This window comes from Pipistrellus kuhlii, unplaced genomic scaffold, assembly GCF_014108245.1.
Source record: "Pipistrellus kuhlii isolate mPipKuh1 unplaced genomic scaffold, mPipKuh1.p scaffold_m20_p_38, whole genome shotgun sequence".
Taxonomy (NCBI): Eukaryota; Metazoa; Chordata; class Mammalia; order Chiroptera; family Vespertilionidae; genus Pipistrellus; species Pipistrellus kuhlii.
In genome coordinates, this window is record NW_023425538.1 from 877,041 (window position 1) to 893,137 (window position 16,097).

The 16,097-nt window shown below is 41.9% G+C and overlaps 2 protein-coding genes and 1 pseudogene across 18 annotated transcripts in view; 1 reads left to right on the forward strand and 2 right to left on the reverse strand.

Moving 5' to 3' along the window:
• Positions 1 to 16,097, forward strand: part of LOC118702294 (carcinoembryonic antigen-related cell adhesion molecule 1) — an 813,263-nt gene that overhangs the window by 736,753 nt on the left and 60,413 nt on the right. The window lies entirely within an intron of this gene.
• The window catches only part of LOC118702324 (carcinoembryonic antigen-related cell adhesion molecule 1), a 112,484-nt gene that overhangs the window by 17,470 nt on the left and 78,917 nt on the right, over positions 1 to 16,097 (reverse strand). Inside the window, exons 5-6 of one of the 2 annotated variants that reach the window (XM_036408180.2) lie at positions 14,859 to 14,985; positions 11,488 to 11,686 (exon numbers count right to left, since the gene is read on the reverse strand). The exons of the other annotated variant lie outside the window; for it this stretch is intronic. Coding sequence (XP_036264073.1) covers positions 11,659 to 11,686; positions 14,859 to 14,985 — 155 coding nt within the window. The 3' untranslated portion in view covers positions 11,488 to 11,658. Of the gene's footprint in view, positions 1 to 11,487; positions 11,687 to 14,858; positions 14,986 to 16,097 lie in introns of those variants that run through there. 2 annotated transcript variants of the gene reach the window in all.
• Positions 2,244 to 2,968, reverse strand: LOC118702239 (annotated as a pseudogene).

The following is a 16,097-nucleotide window of genomic DNA, read 5'->3' on the forward strand; positions in this document are numbered from 1 at the left end:
AGACACTGCTTCTATCTGTTCTGGGACTAGGCTCAGAACAAGTCCGTCTGTTCGGCCGCCATCTTGTCTCTCCTCGATTCTTACTGATATTGTTGAATTTGTCTTCCATTTTTTTCAGCCACCTTATGACCATTTCTCTGAATTCTTTCTTTAACAGATTGTTTGCCTCTGTTTTGTTTACTTCATTTTCTGGTGATGCCTGCTTTTCTTTCATATGCAGGCTGTTTCTTTGTCTCCCCATGGTCTCTCTTCTCTGGATGTCTAGTTATGTAGTTCCCTCTCTCCTGCATTTATTTAAAGGCACAAAGTACAACACAACCAGGTACAACACACAAGGCACTGAACACAAATGTATTCATGATATTAATAACCCCCAATAAAGGTGACCACCAGAGAAAGGCAAATTAAGGAATAGGAGAGAAAGAAGAAGAGGGGGAAAAGGGGGTGCCAAAATGAAATTGGGAAAAGGAAAAGTATGTAAAAGGGGAGGAAAAAAAAGACTAAGAAGTAAAAGGGGAACAAACTAAAACTCCAATATAACAGCCAATGCCAGCAATGCCAGCAACAAGTACCTGGAGATTAATACAAACTACAAACAATAACTAATATTGAGCGAGGCAAGGGAAAACAGAAGCAAAATAAAACAAGCAAAAACAAAGCAAACAAAAAATCAAAGAATAACCAAAACAATACCACAAAAAAAGCATTAAAAAAATATAATCAACATTCAAGCAAACAAAAACAAAAGGACAGAAAGAAAACAATTTTTTGGATAGTTAAGACAGAGAAGAGAGAGATGTGTATGGATTTGGAGAAGGGGATTGGAAATTAGATATATAAATAGGGTGAAATTTTAATAGGGGGTCACCAGAAAGAATAGGGCAAATCTAAAGCAGGAAAATAGTAAGAGAAACAGTACAACAAAAGGGGAAAAATTAGAAAGAGAGTGATGGCATAAAGGTAGAGTTGAGATAGAGTAAAATAATGCTAAAGAAAAGATGAAAATAGAATGTAGAATACTAATCCCAAAGTAAAAGAAAGTGAAAATAAAATGATAGTTTAAAAGAAAAGTAAAATAGTAGTAGTAATAATACTGATTGAAAATAAAAAATGTAATGATTAAAAATTAAAATCAAGTGAGGAAAAAAGTAAACAAATTAGTTTCTTAAGTAAAAGGTGAAAAAAATAAAAATATATAATGTGCAGCAGTGAAGGTCATTCACTTCCTCTATTGTTCCATTTGGCATGCCTGTTTCCCAGTTAGGACAGTATCGCAGGTCCCTGCAGTCCACTGCTCCTCAGTCCTGATGCTTACACAGGCAGTGTCTTAATTTCTTGTATTCTTGTATTTGTGATTACACAGGAGTCAATTTGTGATTCAGCCTCTGGGTGGCAGTATTTCTGGATTGACTTCTGGGTCTATAGGTTCTCTCTAGCCTGTACTTAGATCCTGCTTTCCCTGTGGCACTCAATACCGTTTTGTGGGAATGGGTTGCTCCAGAGCTGGCTCTCTGAAGGTCACTCCCTGCTCCAATCCAGGTTCCAGAAAAACAACTTACCCCTGCAGTCTCCCAGGGTGTCCCCAACTGGGTGATCTTATGTATTAGGATTAGTAATCAGAAGTAAGGATTTGAAGAGGAAAAAGCCCAAGTGTGTGAGCAACGGAGCTATATGCAAGTTTGCCCAGCCCCTTTTCTCCCCTTGGGTCTAAGCAGCCGGCACACTTTTAAGATTTTTAGGCTGTCCTTTTGCATCAGATCAAAATGGATTGCTTTTTAGAGACCCCTTCTGTTAGCAGCTCTGAGAACCCCCTTCCACATTCATGGATCACACCAGCCTCAACAGCCACAGATTTTTCTAGACGCAGACTTCCCATTTTCCAGCTCCCACAGTGCACGCATTTCTCTCTCCTTATCCCAGGCGAAATCTGACCTTTCCATGGTAGAGTGTAGAGCTCCGCTGAATCCATGTGTTTGTACCAATTGGGGACCAGTGTTCTGGAGTTTGCAGCTGTTCAGGGTGCTGCAGTTTTAGATTTTCAGGCTTCTTGATAACATCCACTTTCCCCTTCAAGATGGCATGGTCTCTGCATGTGAGCCCGTCGCTCCAGGAGGGAACCCTGTCCAGCAGTCTCCCACCTCCTCCTGGAGTATAGCTGTCCCTTAACTCGCCAGCAAGTACTCCCTTTGTGACTCTCAGCTGTTCTTTCTTTCTGCTCCAGGACAAGGCCCAGACACATCTGTCTATTCTAATGACATTTTTTCTGTCTCAACTGCCTTTAAAAAGCATGTGGTTTCTTTCTTCCTTCAATCTGCAAATGGATACTCTCTATTTATTTGACTAGCTGCCCAACTAGCATATTGTTCTTTTCTGTGTTTGCGCTTGATTTTGGGTTAGAAGAAATATGACTTGCTGAGGTGTCAAGTCTAAACAAAGCTCTCATATTGATAATGCTGCTGCTCAGTGTCAATGCCTATGCAAAACACTTCCTTGAAAATTCAACCTATTCAAGTCCTCCTTGGGTGTGTTTCACCTCAGCGTCCTGCTGACAGTGTATATGGTTGTGTGGATTAGTCAGCATAAGCCCCTACGAGGAATAGACTGCTTTTGTACGGTCATGTTCATTGATATGAAGCCCTGCATGTCCAGGCCAGGCTTCTAACAAAGTGTTCCAGACACTCATGCAATTCCCAAATGGCCGCCACACTTGCCATTGAACTTTTAGAGTGGCAATCTTATGCTTTCTAGGTGCAGTGTTGGACCTTCATGTAAGATTGGATCATACAGCTGTACAGCATCATTGTATATTTCCATGGCTTCAAATCTCATGCAGGTTAGTGCTTGACTCTGTGACTGCCACAGAACTGTCTTTACAACTCCCTAGCAAAGCAAAGCCAAGCCAAGTCTTTCTGTCCATAGTCTAGGCTGCACTCATTACCTGTTCATATAGATCCAAATATATTTCCATGCTTAACAGAATCTCTATTAATTAATTCCTGTCCAACTTCCACACTTCCTCACTATTTCTTTTCTCCATTTTCTCTCTCATTTCTTTCTAAGTGACATGATAAAACTCTCAGATCTTTGCCAACTTCTCAGAAGGTTAATTTTTTTTAAAATGAAACTATTTTTAAAGCAGGTTGCTGGTTGTGTCTATATATTCAAGTCTGCAGGAAGTAATTAGAATTTGTTTGTTAAAACACACACACACACACACACACAAAACAAAACAAAACAAACAAACAAACAAAAAAACCAAACCCATCTGCTTAATTGGCTTACAGAAATTAAGAAATATAAAAAAACCTAACCCAATTTCTAGGGCATAACCTAGCAACATTTCTCATGGATAAGATTATGCTAATTTTTCTGGAGGAATTAATAACATATGTAAAGGAGGAGTCAATGACATACATAAAACAGTTTTATACTTATATCATTGAAGATATTCTTATCTTTCCTTCCTCCATGCTACTTAACTGAAATATCAGTAATTATATTTGTTTTTATGATTTTTTAAAATAAATCTTTATTGTTCAGATAATTATAGTTTGTTCCTATCCCCCCCCCCCCCAGCTCCTCTCCGCCAGGTTCCCATCCCACCCCATTCCCTTACTCCACCCACTGTCCTCGTCAATAGGTGTAAGATTTTTGTCCAATCTCTTCCTGCACCCCCCACAACCCCTTCCCCCCAAGAATTGTCATTGAACTCCCTTTCTTTTTAATTTAAGAAATCTTTATTGTTCAGATTATTACAATTGTTCCTCTTTTTTCTCCCATAGCTCCCCTCTATTCGGTTCTCACTCCAACTTTTGCCCTTATCTCCCCCGCCCCAACTGTCCTCATCCATTGATGTACGATTTTTATCCAGTCACTTCCTGCACCCCCCACATTCGTCCCCCCCCTGAATTGTCAGCACACTCACTTTCTATGCCCCTGATTATACTATATTCACCAGTTTATTCTGTTCATCAGATTTTTTTATTCACTTGATTTTTAGATTCACTTGTTGATAGATATGTATTTGTTGTTTATAATTTTTATCTTTACCTTTTTCTTTGTCTTTCTCTTCCTAAAGAATATGTTTCATATAATACTGGTTTGGTGATGATAAAATCATTTAGCTTTTTTTTATCTGTGAAGCTCTTTATCTGACCTTCAATTCTGAATGATAGCTTTACTGGATAGAGTAATCTTGGTTGTAGGTTCTTGTTGTTCATTGCTTTGAATATTTCTTGCCACTCCCATCTGGTCAAATACTTTCAGTTGAGAAATCAGCTGACAGTCATATGGGTGCTCCCTTGTAAGCAACTAACTGTTTTTTGTCTTGTTGCTTTTAATATTCTCTCTTTGTCTTTTGCTCTTGGCATTTTAATTATGATGTGTCTTGGTGTGGTCCTCTGGATTCCTCTTGTTTGCAGTTCTCTGCACTTCCTAGACTTGTAAGTCTATTTCTTTCACGAGGTGGGAGAAGTTTTTGGTCATTATTTCTGGAAATAGGTTTTCGATTTCTTGGTCTCTCCCTTCTTCTGGCATCCTCATAATTCTGATTTTGGTACACTTGAAGTTGTCCCAGAGGCTCCTTACACTATCTTCATATTTTTTTTACTCTTTTTTTTTCCTTTTCTGGTTGAGTGTTTTTTGCTTTTTTGTATTTCAAATCTTTGACTTGATTCTTGCAATCCTCTAGTCTACTGTTAGATCTCTGTGTAATATTTTTTATTTCAGTTAGTGTTTGTTTAATTTCTAGTTGGTCCTTTTCCATATCCTCAAGGGTCTTACTAAATTTATCGGCCTCTTCTAGAATCTTCTTGAAAAACCTTATAACCATGGTTTTGAACTCTATATATTGTCGTTTGCTTTTCTCCATTTCTTTCATTTGTAACCTGTTTCTTTGTCTTCACATTTTGGTTGCTTTCCTGAGTTAATAGAGTGGCTTTGTGTGCCAGATGTTCTATAGGGCCCAGTGGTTCAGCCTCCCCAGTTTCCTGAGGTGGACACTCTTGGTGCATCCCTTTGTGGTCTATGTTCACAGTTTTGTTGTAGTTAAGCGTTCATTTTGTTGGTATCTCTGGGAGGAACTGACCTCCAGGCTAACTGGCTGTGAGGATCAGCTGTGTCTATGCTGGGAGAACTTCTGTGCTGGAGACATCCTTATGGGAGAATATTTGCAAAAGCCTCTGTGCTCAGCTTGCATGGGTCGGAGTAGACAGCATTGGTTTCCTGTCAGCCCTGCCCTAAGAGGCCCCTGTGTCTCAGTGTCCTGTGGTAATCACTGAAAACACCTCTAAGTGAAAGCTGCCCTCGAGTCTTGCCCAGAACTGGAGTTCAGTGCAGTCGGGTGGTTTTGTCTACCTCCCACTTGAGAAAGCCAGCCATGTACTCAGTTGCCAGCCCTTTCTGTGCACGCGAATTGGTACATCTGCCTTCCACAGTTCCTTTGAGTCTCAGTGTGCTTTTCTCTTTTCTGACAGTGCAGTTTCTACCCATATGAATCTGGGTCCCGAGTCTCATCCAGAACTACAGTTAAGAGCAGTTGGAGCTTTGTCTCCCTCCTGCTTGAGAAAGCCAGCCACGCACTCAGTTGTCATTCCTCTCTTCATGCATATCCAGGACCTCTGCCACCTGCAGCTCCTCTGAGCCTCAGTGTACTTTTCTTTTTCCTTCTAGTTGTAGAATTTCCACTCAGTCAGCCTTCCTGTGGTTCTGGATGATGTCCATTTTGCCTTTTAGTTGTAATTTTGAAATTGTTGTGCAAGGCAGAAGTTTAGGTGTTTACCTATGCTGTCATCTTGGTTTCTCACACCCCCTTTCTATCTATGCCCCTGATTCTATTATATTCACCACTTTATTATTCTATTATCAAATTTTTTTATTCACTTGATTTTGATGCACTTATTGGTAGATATGTATTTGTTGTCACTTTGTTATTCATAATTTTTATCTTTACCTTTTTCTTCTTCCTCCTCTTCTTAAAGATCACCCTTCAGCATTTTATATAATATTGCTTTGGTGGTGTTGAACTCCTTTAGCTTTTTCTTATCTGTGAAGCTCTTTATCCAACCTTCAATTCTGAATGATAGCTTTGCTGGGTAGAGTAATCTTGGTTATAGGTTCTTGCTATTCATCATTTTGAATATTTCTTGCCATTCACTTCTGGCCTGCATAGTCTCTATTGAGAAATCAGCTGACAGTTGTATGAGTATACTCCCTTGTAGGTAACTAACTGTTTTTCTCTTGCTGCTTTTAAAATTCTCTCTTTGTCTTTTGCCCTTGGCATTTTAATTATGATATATCTTGATGTGGTCTTCTTTGAATTCCTCGTTTGGAGTTCTCTGCACTTCCTGGACTTGTAAGTCTATTTATTTCACCAGGTTGAGTAAGTTTTCTGTCATTATTTCTTCAAATGCGTTTTCAATATCTTGCACTCTCTCTTCTTTTGGCACCCTCATAATTCAGATGTTGACATGCTTGAAGTTGTCCCAGAGGATCCTTACACTATCTTCATATTTTTATATTCTTTTTCTTTTTGCTTTTCTGGTTGTGTGTTTTTTGCTTCTTTGTATTTCAAATCTTTGACTGGATCCTTGGGATCTTCTAGTCAGCTGTTGGATTTATGTATATTATTCTTTATTTCAGTCAGTGTATTTCTGATTGGTTCTTTTTTATATCTTTGAAGGTCTCACTAAATTTCTCAGAGGTTTCTAGAAGATTCTTGAGTAACCTTATAACTATGGTTTTGAACTCTATATCCAGTATTTTGCTTTCATCCATTTCTTTCATTTGTGACTTGTTTCTTTGTCTCAGCATTTTGGCTGCTTCCTTGTGTTTGTTTCTATGTACTGGGTAGCTGTTAAGTCTCCTTGAGTTAATAGAGTGACTTTGTGTGGTTGGTGTCCTATAGGGCCCAGTGTCTTAGTCTCCCCAGTCACCTGAGGTGGATGCTCCTGTTACACCTCTTTGTGAGCTGTTTCCACAGTCTTGTAGTTAAATCTTGATTTCTGTTTGTATCACTGGGAAGTATTGACCTCCAAGCCAATGGGCTGTGATGACCAACTGTGTCTACACTGGAAGACCTGTTGTGCAAGGCAAAACTTGCTTCAGTGCGGCTTTGGTGCTCACAGAGTCTGCCCCTTGAGTGTGTCTCTTATGGATGTGAAGAGTTTTAGTCCAGTGTGGTCTCACTCTGACCACTGGGTACATTGGCTCTTGGATATTCAAGGAGATGAAAGGTCAGACACTGTCTGGGGACACCCAGCTGGAGCAACAGAGACATCTGCAGATTCCTCCTTTTTGTATGGGGTTTGGAAGTGCCCAAACAAGGCCCAGCTGTGAAGCAAGGCCAACAGGGGCTTGGGCTTTCTTTTGGGAGCTCTGGGGCTCTCTGACACAGTACAGTTTGACAGGTTTTAGGTGAAAGAACAGGCTATTCATATGCAAAAGCCGCTGCACACAGCTTGGATGAGGTAAGGACTCTAGGAATCACCAGGTTGTCAGAGGAAACAGCTATGGCTGCCAGTCAGCCCTTAACTTGAGAAGTCCTGCTTCTCCATATTCCATGCCCAATTGGAGGATCAATGATCATTGCGAGCACCTCTAAGAGATAAGAGAATGCACTTGTAGCTAGTGGTCAATACTGCCAGCCTGAAGAGGAAGTGACTCAACTGTTGACCATGGCTGGGGTTATTGAAGATGAGCTAAACTCTTTCTATGTTAGGGGGTTGAAGCCACAGTATTAGATGTTGAAATGAAGGCGTACAGGCAATTGGCAGTGATGGTTCATCCTGACAAAAATCATCATCCCCAGGCTGAGAAGGCCTTCAAAATTTTGTAGGAACTGGGTATTTCCCTAGGGTCTGTATGCCTTTTTCTTGTCTTTTCCTTCTACAGCAACATCTTCTGTAAGATATTGAGGATCAGAGTGACTGCGATCCTCAACAATCCCCTCTTTTAAATTATGAGCCTATATTATTTCTCAACCCATTTCATGGCTCCCTTCTGGATATAGTAGTTATCCCAATATATTAGTTAAAAGGCAGAAAAGAAAGCATGTAATCCTAATTATAGGAAATAGAGTTCAGAGAGTGGGAACTCTGAATTTTTCCACTGACTGCCACCTTGTGGATAACTACCTGACATCATGCTTGTTGCTGCAGGGATGGCCAAACTAATTTTTAAAAATCAGATACATGACCTCTACCATTGGGTGAATGGAAGGAAAAGGGGGCTCCTGGTGGCCCCCTTAAAATCCAAGGTTTGGTATTTTTATATTTTAAAATTGTTCATATTTGTATGTACATAACTATTTAAAGCCAGGGATTATCTCTCTGAAATCTTTAACTGGCAAAATAAAAAAATAATAAATAAATAAGACTGCAAGGGGTTGTGTTTCTTCAACATAACCTGCCATATTACCCTACAGTGTCCCTGAGTATTTACAGTTCCACCTGAAAATTTCATAAAGCTGAGAGAAGAGAAGCCTTATCAACCACCTTCTTTAATCTCAGCTGATTTGGCTGCATAGAAAGAGCATTGGCTCAAGGACTGAAGGTTCCAGGGTTTGATTCCAATCAAATCTGCATACCTGGGTTGCAGGCTCTATTCCCAGTCCCGGTTTAGGAGACAATCAATTGATGTGTCTATGTTACATGAATGTTTTCTCTCAGTGTCTCTTCTCCTCTCTACCACTGTATCTAAAGATCAATGGAAAAATATCTTTGGCTGAGGATTAACAGCAACAACAAAATGCATATTTGATGCCAGATGCTATAAGGCTGATGTGATCTGGAGAAGGGTTTTGGGGTTGCATGCATCAGGCACATGAATTTGCAGAAGTAAGATGCCGGGTCTCCAAGTCTTTAATGGGAGAGCAGGTGTCCTGGTTTGTGAGGGGTGTCTGGAAGGAGGGGCAGGGCATCTGAGTTTTGAAAGTGTCCCTGACACCCCCCCCCACCCTTTCTTTCAGGGCTTCTCAATACCACCTTCCTCCTCATGGGCTGTGCATGTGAATATCAAAAACTTTTAGCAGATTTTAGCTATATTGGGACCATGGGAGTGGCTGAGGCCCTCAACATCTTACAGAAGTCCCAGGTTGCTGGTGCAAGGATCCTTCTTGGGGCATCCTCTCAGGCCTCCTGCTTGCCTTTAGGGACTATTTAACTGGACCAGCCAAACACCCAGACCCTTTCACATAACCAAATAAAGTCACACAGTTGCCTTTTTGCTTTGTCCTGTGGTCCATGAGGGTTATGGAAGTATGCAATGTGTTAGGAGGGCCAAACATGTCCAGGGAGGTGGAGAGCTGGGCAGGCAGTGGGCATTGCTCATGGTGAAGTGAGCAGGAGCAGGGTGTGGAGGCAGGAGGATCACCGGAAAAGTGACTGTCATGCCAAGCAACCAGGGGAACCCAAATACTTTTTTTCTCCTCCTGCTTCCTGTGGGGACTTGAGTGCTAGCCTGGGTTCAGCCACTGACTGAGAAACCCTGGCCAAATCTCTCCCCTTTTTCTGGGCCTCAGTTTCCTTCCCTTTAAAGTAAAGGAACTTATGAATTAGAGCTGAGTCTCATCAGGGTGGTTAAAGAACATGTTTCCTATTGTTTACTTGGTATGTGACCCTTGCAGTGCTAGTAGTAGGATCTCATTCAAATCCTCACCAGAGTATTTTTCAAGGAAGAAACTGGTCTTTAGAGGTTAAATTTTGGGGGCCATAAATGAATCCCTCTTACCTCCCCTGCATATCTCTTTTCCTGCTGAGGGAATTTTGAGACATTTGAAGACCTGAGCTACTTTCCACTGCACAGCAGTTGTTTCCTTTTGTAAACTGGTAAATAAGGAGGAAAGAGGAAGAATGCTAGTGTAATTTCTCTCTCTGACCATAAAAGGGGCAGCAGATACAACTAAATTATAGAACAATCTTGGCATTCGATTTATTCAAGTTGTGTGTGTGTGCGTCCATGCATGTGTGCTCTCACGCGTGTGAGCACACGTGTACCTCGTCATGCGGAATTTAAAAGGGAGCATCTCTGCACTGGACCTTGTTTTTGTGTGATCTCAATTTAATTCATTCCACTGTCTTATGTTGTGGGGAAGCCGACATCAAGGGTACTTTTACCAGTACTTCAGGTCCAATATTTTCTGTGCTTTACCTGAATCTTTCTGACTACAACCTTATTAAATAGATACTGTCACTTCTCTAATTCCACTGTAAAGGTGAAGAAACAGGCTTACCTACCTGGGGACCCAGTGCCCCCTTTGTTAAAACATGGGTGAGATCTGAAGCACAGGTACCTGCAATTGGTTTCAGAAATGTCACTGGCATGGAGACTTTAATTACTATGGACAGGTTTTGGAAGGGGATTGAGAGGCCAAAGAAGGTCATGGTAAATGCACTAGGTCTGAGTGAAGACCAGGGAGCCTGTGGCAAGAGGCTGTTAGGTAGCAGAGGGAAGTTTTTGTGGGCAAGTTTTTATCAGTGGGCTTCACACATCCTGTGCCTCTGACAGTTGTTTTAGTAGGTAATTTTAGAGGGCTGAGCTCAGAGCTTGGTGGGACTGGGCATATTTGCCTTAATCCCACTAGCCAGGTGCTGAGGACATCAATAACCTTCAAAAGGAATTGAAAAGTCCACGGTGGTGGTATCCTTAATTATTCCAAATGAATGGCCCAATCATGATATCAGAGATGGCACATATTTCCTATGTACAAAAGATTATTTGTAATATAAATATTGGATAAGGAGTGACTTAATGAACCCCCAAAACATACCACTTCACCAAAGAAATAGGATATTAGAGTGGGAGAGTGGGATATTAGATGATTCTGATCAAGATAGTGGATTTGGTAAACACTGTGCTCACCTCCTCCCATGACATCACAAGGACAACTAAATTATAGAACAATCAACCTAGAGGACCACCTGAAGAATGACTGAACAGAAATCCTATAACTAAGAACATAAAGAAGAACCCATGTTGACATTGGTAGGAGGGGTAGAGACACAAAATGTGCTGGCCCCACGCATGTGAGCTGATAGACAATTGGGAGGGATATATCAGCTGCAGAGATCACACTGGAGGAGTGAGGGGTCTGAGCTCCACATGGGGCTCCCCAGTGTGGAGCACCAGTGCCAGAAAGAGGAGCTCCCAGAATATCTAACTGTGTAAATCAGTGGGGATTCTGTCTGGCTAAGTGAAATGGCAGGCTGCCAGAAATCCAGGAATCCTCTTAAAGGGCCTGTGCATAGACTCAATCACTTGCAGGCATTCACACTGGGCTGCAGGGAAGGGACAGTGGCATGGAGGTGCAGGGATGCCAGAGACATATAGGAAGAAACTGAGTTCTGTGTCTTCAAGGTGAGGGCTGTAGGGACAGCTACAGTTGTCCTTATGGGTTGAACCCATCTACTACACAGCAGGCAAGTAGATGCCTTCTTCCAAATCTGAAGCTCAATTAGCCTGGTAAACTCCACTCCCTCTATATGATGTTTCCCTGAGGACAAAGGAGTCTCCTAGTGATGGAGATGAGACTTGGAATCAGTCAGCAGTGTGGTGAGCAGGGCTGGTTGCATTACTTCTTTTTTACTTCTGAATAAACTGGTTCTGTGGCTGTTGGGGATGGGGAGGCTGACGTTGGTTTCTTTGATTCTTGGCCACTGAAGTTCAGCAAAGAATATGTAACTTCTTAGATCTGAAAGGGATGAGAAGTGGTCAATTAAATCAGTGTCCCAGGTCAGGCCCCTACCTTGCCTCCTATGATTAGGCAGCACCTGCTCTCACCACTTGGAAACTTCTAGCTTTGGAGGATTTTTATTTACTGTTTTCTCTGCTTGCTGACATCCTTTGAATGACCATTAGAAGATAGATTATACTATTCATACAATGGAAGAGGGTACCACAATGAGAATGAACAACTACAAATGACTACAACATTATGGATAAGTCTCATGAAACCATTTTGAATGAAAGAAACAACACACGTAAAAGGGCATACTGTGTTTTTTAATGTAAGAGCATTAACAGGCAAAAATAATCTAGTGCATTGGAGGTCAGGATATGGTTACTCTTTGTAGAGAAGTGACTGGAAGGTTTCACTTTGCAGGAAGATGACATGTTTTGTTTCTTCATTTCAGTGCTGCTTACAAGGGTATGCTCAATTCATCATTTATACATTGTTAACATATACATATGCTTTAAGCATTTTTCAACACATATGTGTGCTCCACTGAAAGGCTAAATGAGAAGCTTGGTAAAGTTATTATAAATGAAGGAACTAAGACCTCAGACCCATTGGAATGGACATTATCCCTTGACAGTGAGAACAGGATCAGATTGAAGGTAGAGGAGGGAGAATGATCCAGTGCCTTCCTTATGTTGGGCATAGTGCTGGTGCTTTGCATGTGTTATCTCATTTCATTCCTTCAGCTACTCTCTGAAGTATGCAGCATTTCGTGTGTACAGATGACAGGGTGAGGATCAGAGAAATTAAGTTACTTGCCTAAGGTCACAGAGGAACTAAGAGTTACTGCCAGGATGCAAACACAGGATGGGACTAACTCCAGAGCTCACATTGTTGCATGATGTAGACCCATGGGAATAATTAACCAATACTTCTTGGTTTGTTGCTACATTGAGGAACCTTGATTCAAACTTGATCACACTTCTGTCTTCAAGAGTACCCCATTCTCTATAGAGGTATGTCCATGAGAAAATGAGCCAGTGAAACTGGCTGGGCTTACCTTGTTAGGTGAGTTGTCAGAGTGGCCCTCACCTGGGAGTTGAAAGAAGAGTTAGCAATCCATGAAAATGCTAAGATGACTTAGAGCTTTAAAGGTTTAGTGTTAAATTGTTGTGATTTCTAGCTAAAGGAGGAGGCAGGTGATGGGAGGAAGGTGGGATGTGGCCCTTGATAACTTAAGGAAATTGCTTCTCTCAGAGTCTGTGGTCCAGACCCATGGTGTTAGTACCAGCACGAGGTGTTGGGGTTAAGGGGTGAGGGGGGCAGGATTAGTGACAGGGAGGCCTCAGTCCACTTCTGAATCTGTTTTCCCCCCCAGCTCACAAGGTATTGTTTTGTCCAGTTGTGTTTCTCAGCAACAGGCACCAGTGGCAAGGAGGGGCAGTACTTAGAGGAACCAGAGCACCACAAGAGAGGGAAAGTCTCACCAAAGGAGAGTGCCCACATCCCTAATAGAGGAGGAGGGGAAGGGGTAAGGTGAGGAATGGCTTTGGAAAACATGGCCATCTTACTCAGGCCTGCCAGGTCTGGCTGAGTGAGTCTCTCCCAGGGCTGGGTCTCTGGGGAATGTTTTGTGACTAGAAGGGTGGGAGGACCTATGGCAACCTAAGGTTGGGAAATGGACATCCCCTCTAAAAGTTCAGAAGGCACTGAGTCTTTGGGACCAGGTTTCCCTGCTAGGGCAGGGCGCATGGTGGGACACACCAGCTGTCACTGGTGATGGTTTTATTTACTGTGGTTGGAGGCTGAGGGTTTGTGCTCTGTGTGATCACGCTAGTACCTTGCCCTAAACCAGTGGTCAAAAAATCGCGGCTCAAGATCCACATGCAGCTCTTTGGCCCCTTGAGTTTTTAGCAAAGGCCAGCTTAGGAGAACCCTAATTAAGTTAATAACACTATACCTACCTATATAGTTTAAGTTTAAAAAATGTGGCTCTCAAAAGAAATTTAAATCATTGTACTGCTGATATTTGGCTCTGTTGACTAATGAGTTTGCCGACCACTACCCTAAACAAATATCAGAGACTGTGACTGCTATTCCCAAGCATAGGTACTTTGGTCTTTGAAGTAGGAAGGACACTTTCAGCTCATTTATACTAGAATCATTATTGCCTTTCCTCCTAGGGCTCCTCTTCAATGTACCCACTGCCCCTTCCAGTGTGTTCTCCTTTGCTGCTGCAATAATGTTCACACAGGTCCATCCCATTTTTTAAAATCTTCATCTAATATTTATTAATTTCAGAAAGAGGAAGGGGGAAAAGAGGAGACAGAGAGAGAGAGAGAAAACCATCAGGTGTTAGAACCCTCAATGTATGTTTGTGTCCTGACTAAGAATGTAGCCTGCAACCTTTCTATGGAACCATGTTCCAACCAATGGAGCCACCTGGCCAGGGCACAAAGGTCTATTCTTTATCAGTTGCTTCTGAGCCTATTTCTACCTGGGCACCTTCTGACTTTGTTGATTCTGTTTTCATTCCTCATTTATTACCCAAAAGGCCTTTAGTTTCGGCTTTAAATATATATATATATATATATATATATATATATATATATATATATATATATATATATATATTTGTAGATTTTAGAGAGTGAAAAGGAGAAGACATAAAAACATAAATAATGAGAGAATCATTCTTCAGCTGCTTCCTGCAAGTGCTGTTCTGGCAATTGGGCCTGAACCCTTGCATGTGCCCTGACAGGGAATAGTAAAACTGTGACCTCCTGATTCATGGGTCAATGTTCAAGCACTGAGCCACACAGGCCAGGCTGGTTTCATGTATTTTTAAGGTTCTCTTCCTGTTCTGCCCCTCTCTTCTCCTCTTTTTATGGTTGACAGAGCACACAACTCTCTCCTACTCCTCTCTTCATTTATGGTTTTGTTTTCTTTCTTGGACCTTGGTTTCTCTGAATCTAGGACAAAGGAACATAATCACACCTGCCCGCTCTAAACCAAATGGAGATGGGAATAACCATGAGACTTCAGAAATCACTGCTGAGAAACAGAGGTTTAGGAAGCAAGAGGAGCAGATCAAGACCCAGAGATAGAGGGGAAATCTCCTTCCCTCTCCCAAACATGGATGTCAGTCTTGGAGGAAGCAGGACAAGAGGGAAGGCCATCATACCCTCTAGTCTTTCTGATATACAGGAAGCACACCAGGGCTGCTATCAGAGCTACGCCAGCCAGGATGCCAATCACGATGCCAGCAATAGCCCCATCTGAGAGGCCAGGACTTGGTAGTGTTGGATCATCTGTCATGGATAGAAAAGAGAAGGATGAGTGGAGGGGACATTATTCTACAGTGGGGGGTACCCTGGGAAACAACTCTCAACATGAAGTAGTGTCTACTTGTTCCTGTAAGTAAGAAGTTTCCCCTGGGAGGGCTTCTGTGAGGTAAATAGCTCACTATATCCTTATAATTCTTTATCTATATCACTACATTTCTAGGTTGGTGCCCAAACTTGCCACAATTTCATCCTGGATTTTCCTTACAGAGATATGTTTGGAGCTGTAGAAATGTGAGAAAGCTAATGGCCATTTTTGCAAGTTATAACTTCCCACCTTGCATGGTTGCATGTTTTTCTATACCAGGTGTGGCCACTATAAATATGTGCCAGTTAGGTCTCCTTTGTGGGGACGTAACTGATGGAAGGTGGTGAATGAACCACCTGCTTTGCACAGAAGTCCCACAGGCTCCTAGCAGGGATCTGAAATAAGCCTAATGCTGTGAGCAATGGTTTTCATCTTGGGGGTAACTTTAGCTCAAGGACTCCCCATCAGCCTTGCAGATACTCTCTTAGAAGGCACTGTAACCCTGGCAGGTGTTGCTCAGTGGCTGGAGCATCGTTTCCTGCACCAAAAGGTCACTGGTTTGATTCCCAGTCAGGGCACATTCCAGTGTTCCTGATTGGATCCCATTGGGGGTGTGCAAGGGGCAGCTGATCTTTAATTCTCTCTCTCTCCTTCTCCCATCCTCTCTCTAAAATTAAGCACACACACACACCACCACCACCACCACCACCACCACCACCACCACCACCAATAACCACCACCACTACATTAAAAAAAGATGGTAAGAACAGCTGTAGCAATCCTAAAAAAGAAGAACATAGTAGGTTGGATCTCATTACCAGATATCAAGTGTATTACAAAGCTACTTTCCCAAAACGTCCTGATACTGGCACAAGAACAGACTTATAAATCAATGGAATTGGGAACCCAGAAATTGACCCAAACTACTATGCTCAATTGATATTTGACAAAGGTGTTAAGACAGTCTCTTCAATAAATGGTGTTGGGAAAATTGGATAGATTCATGCATAAATAAAAAATGAAACTAGATCACCAACTTACACCATACACA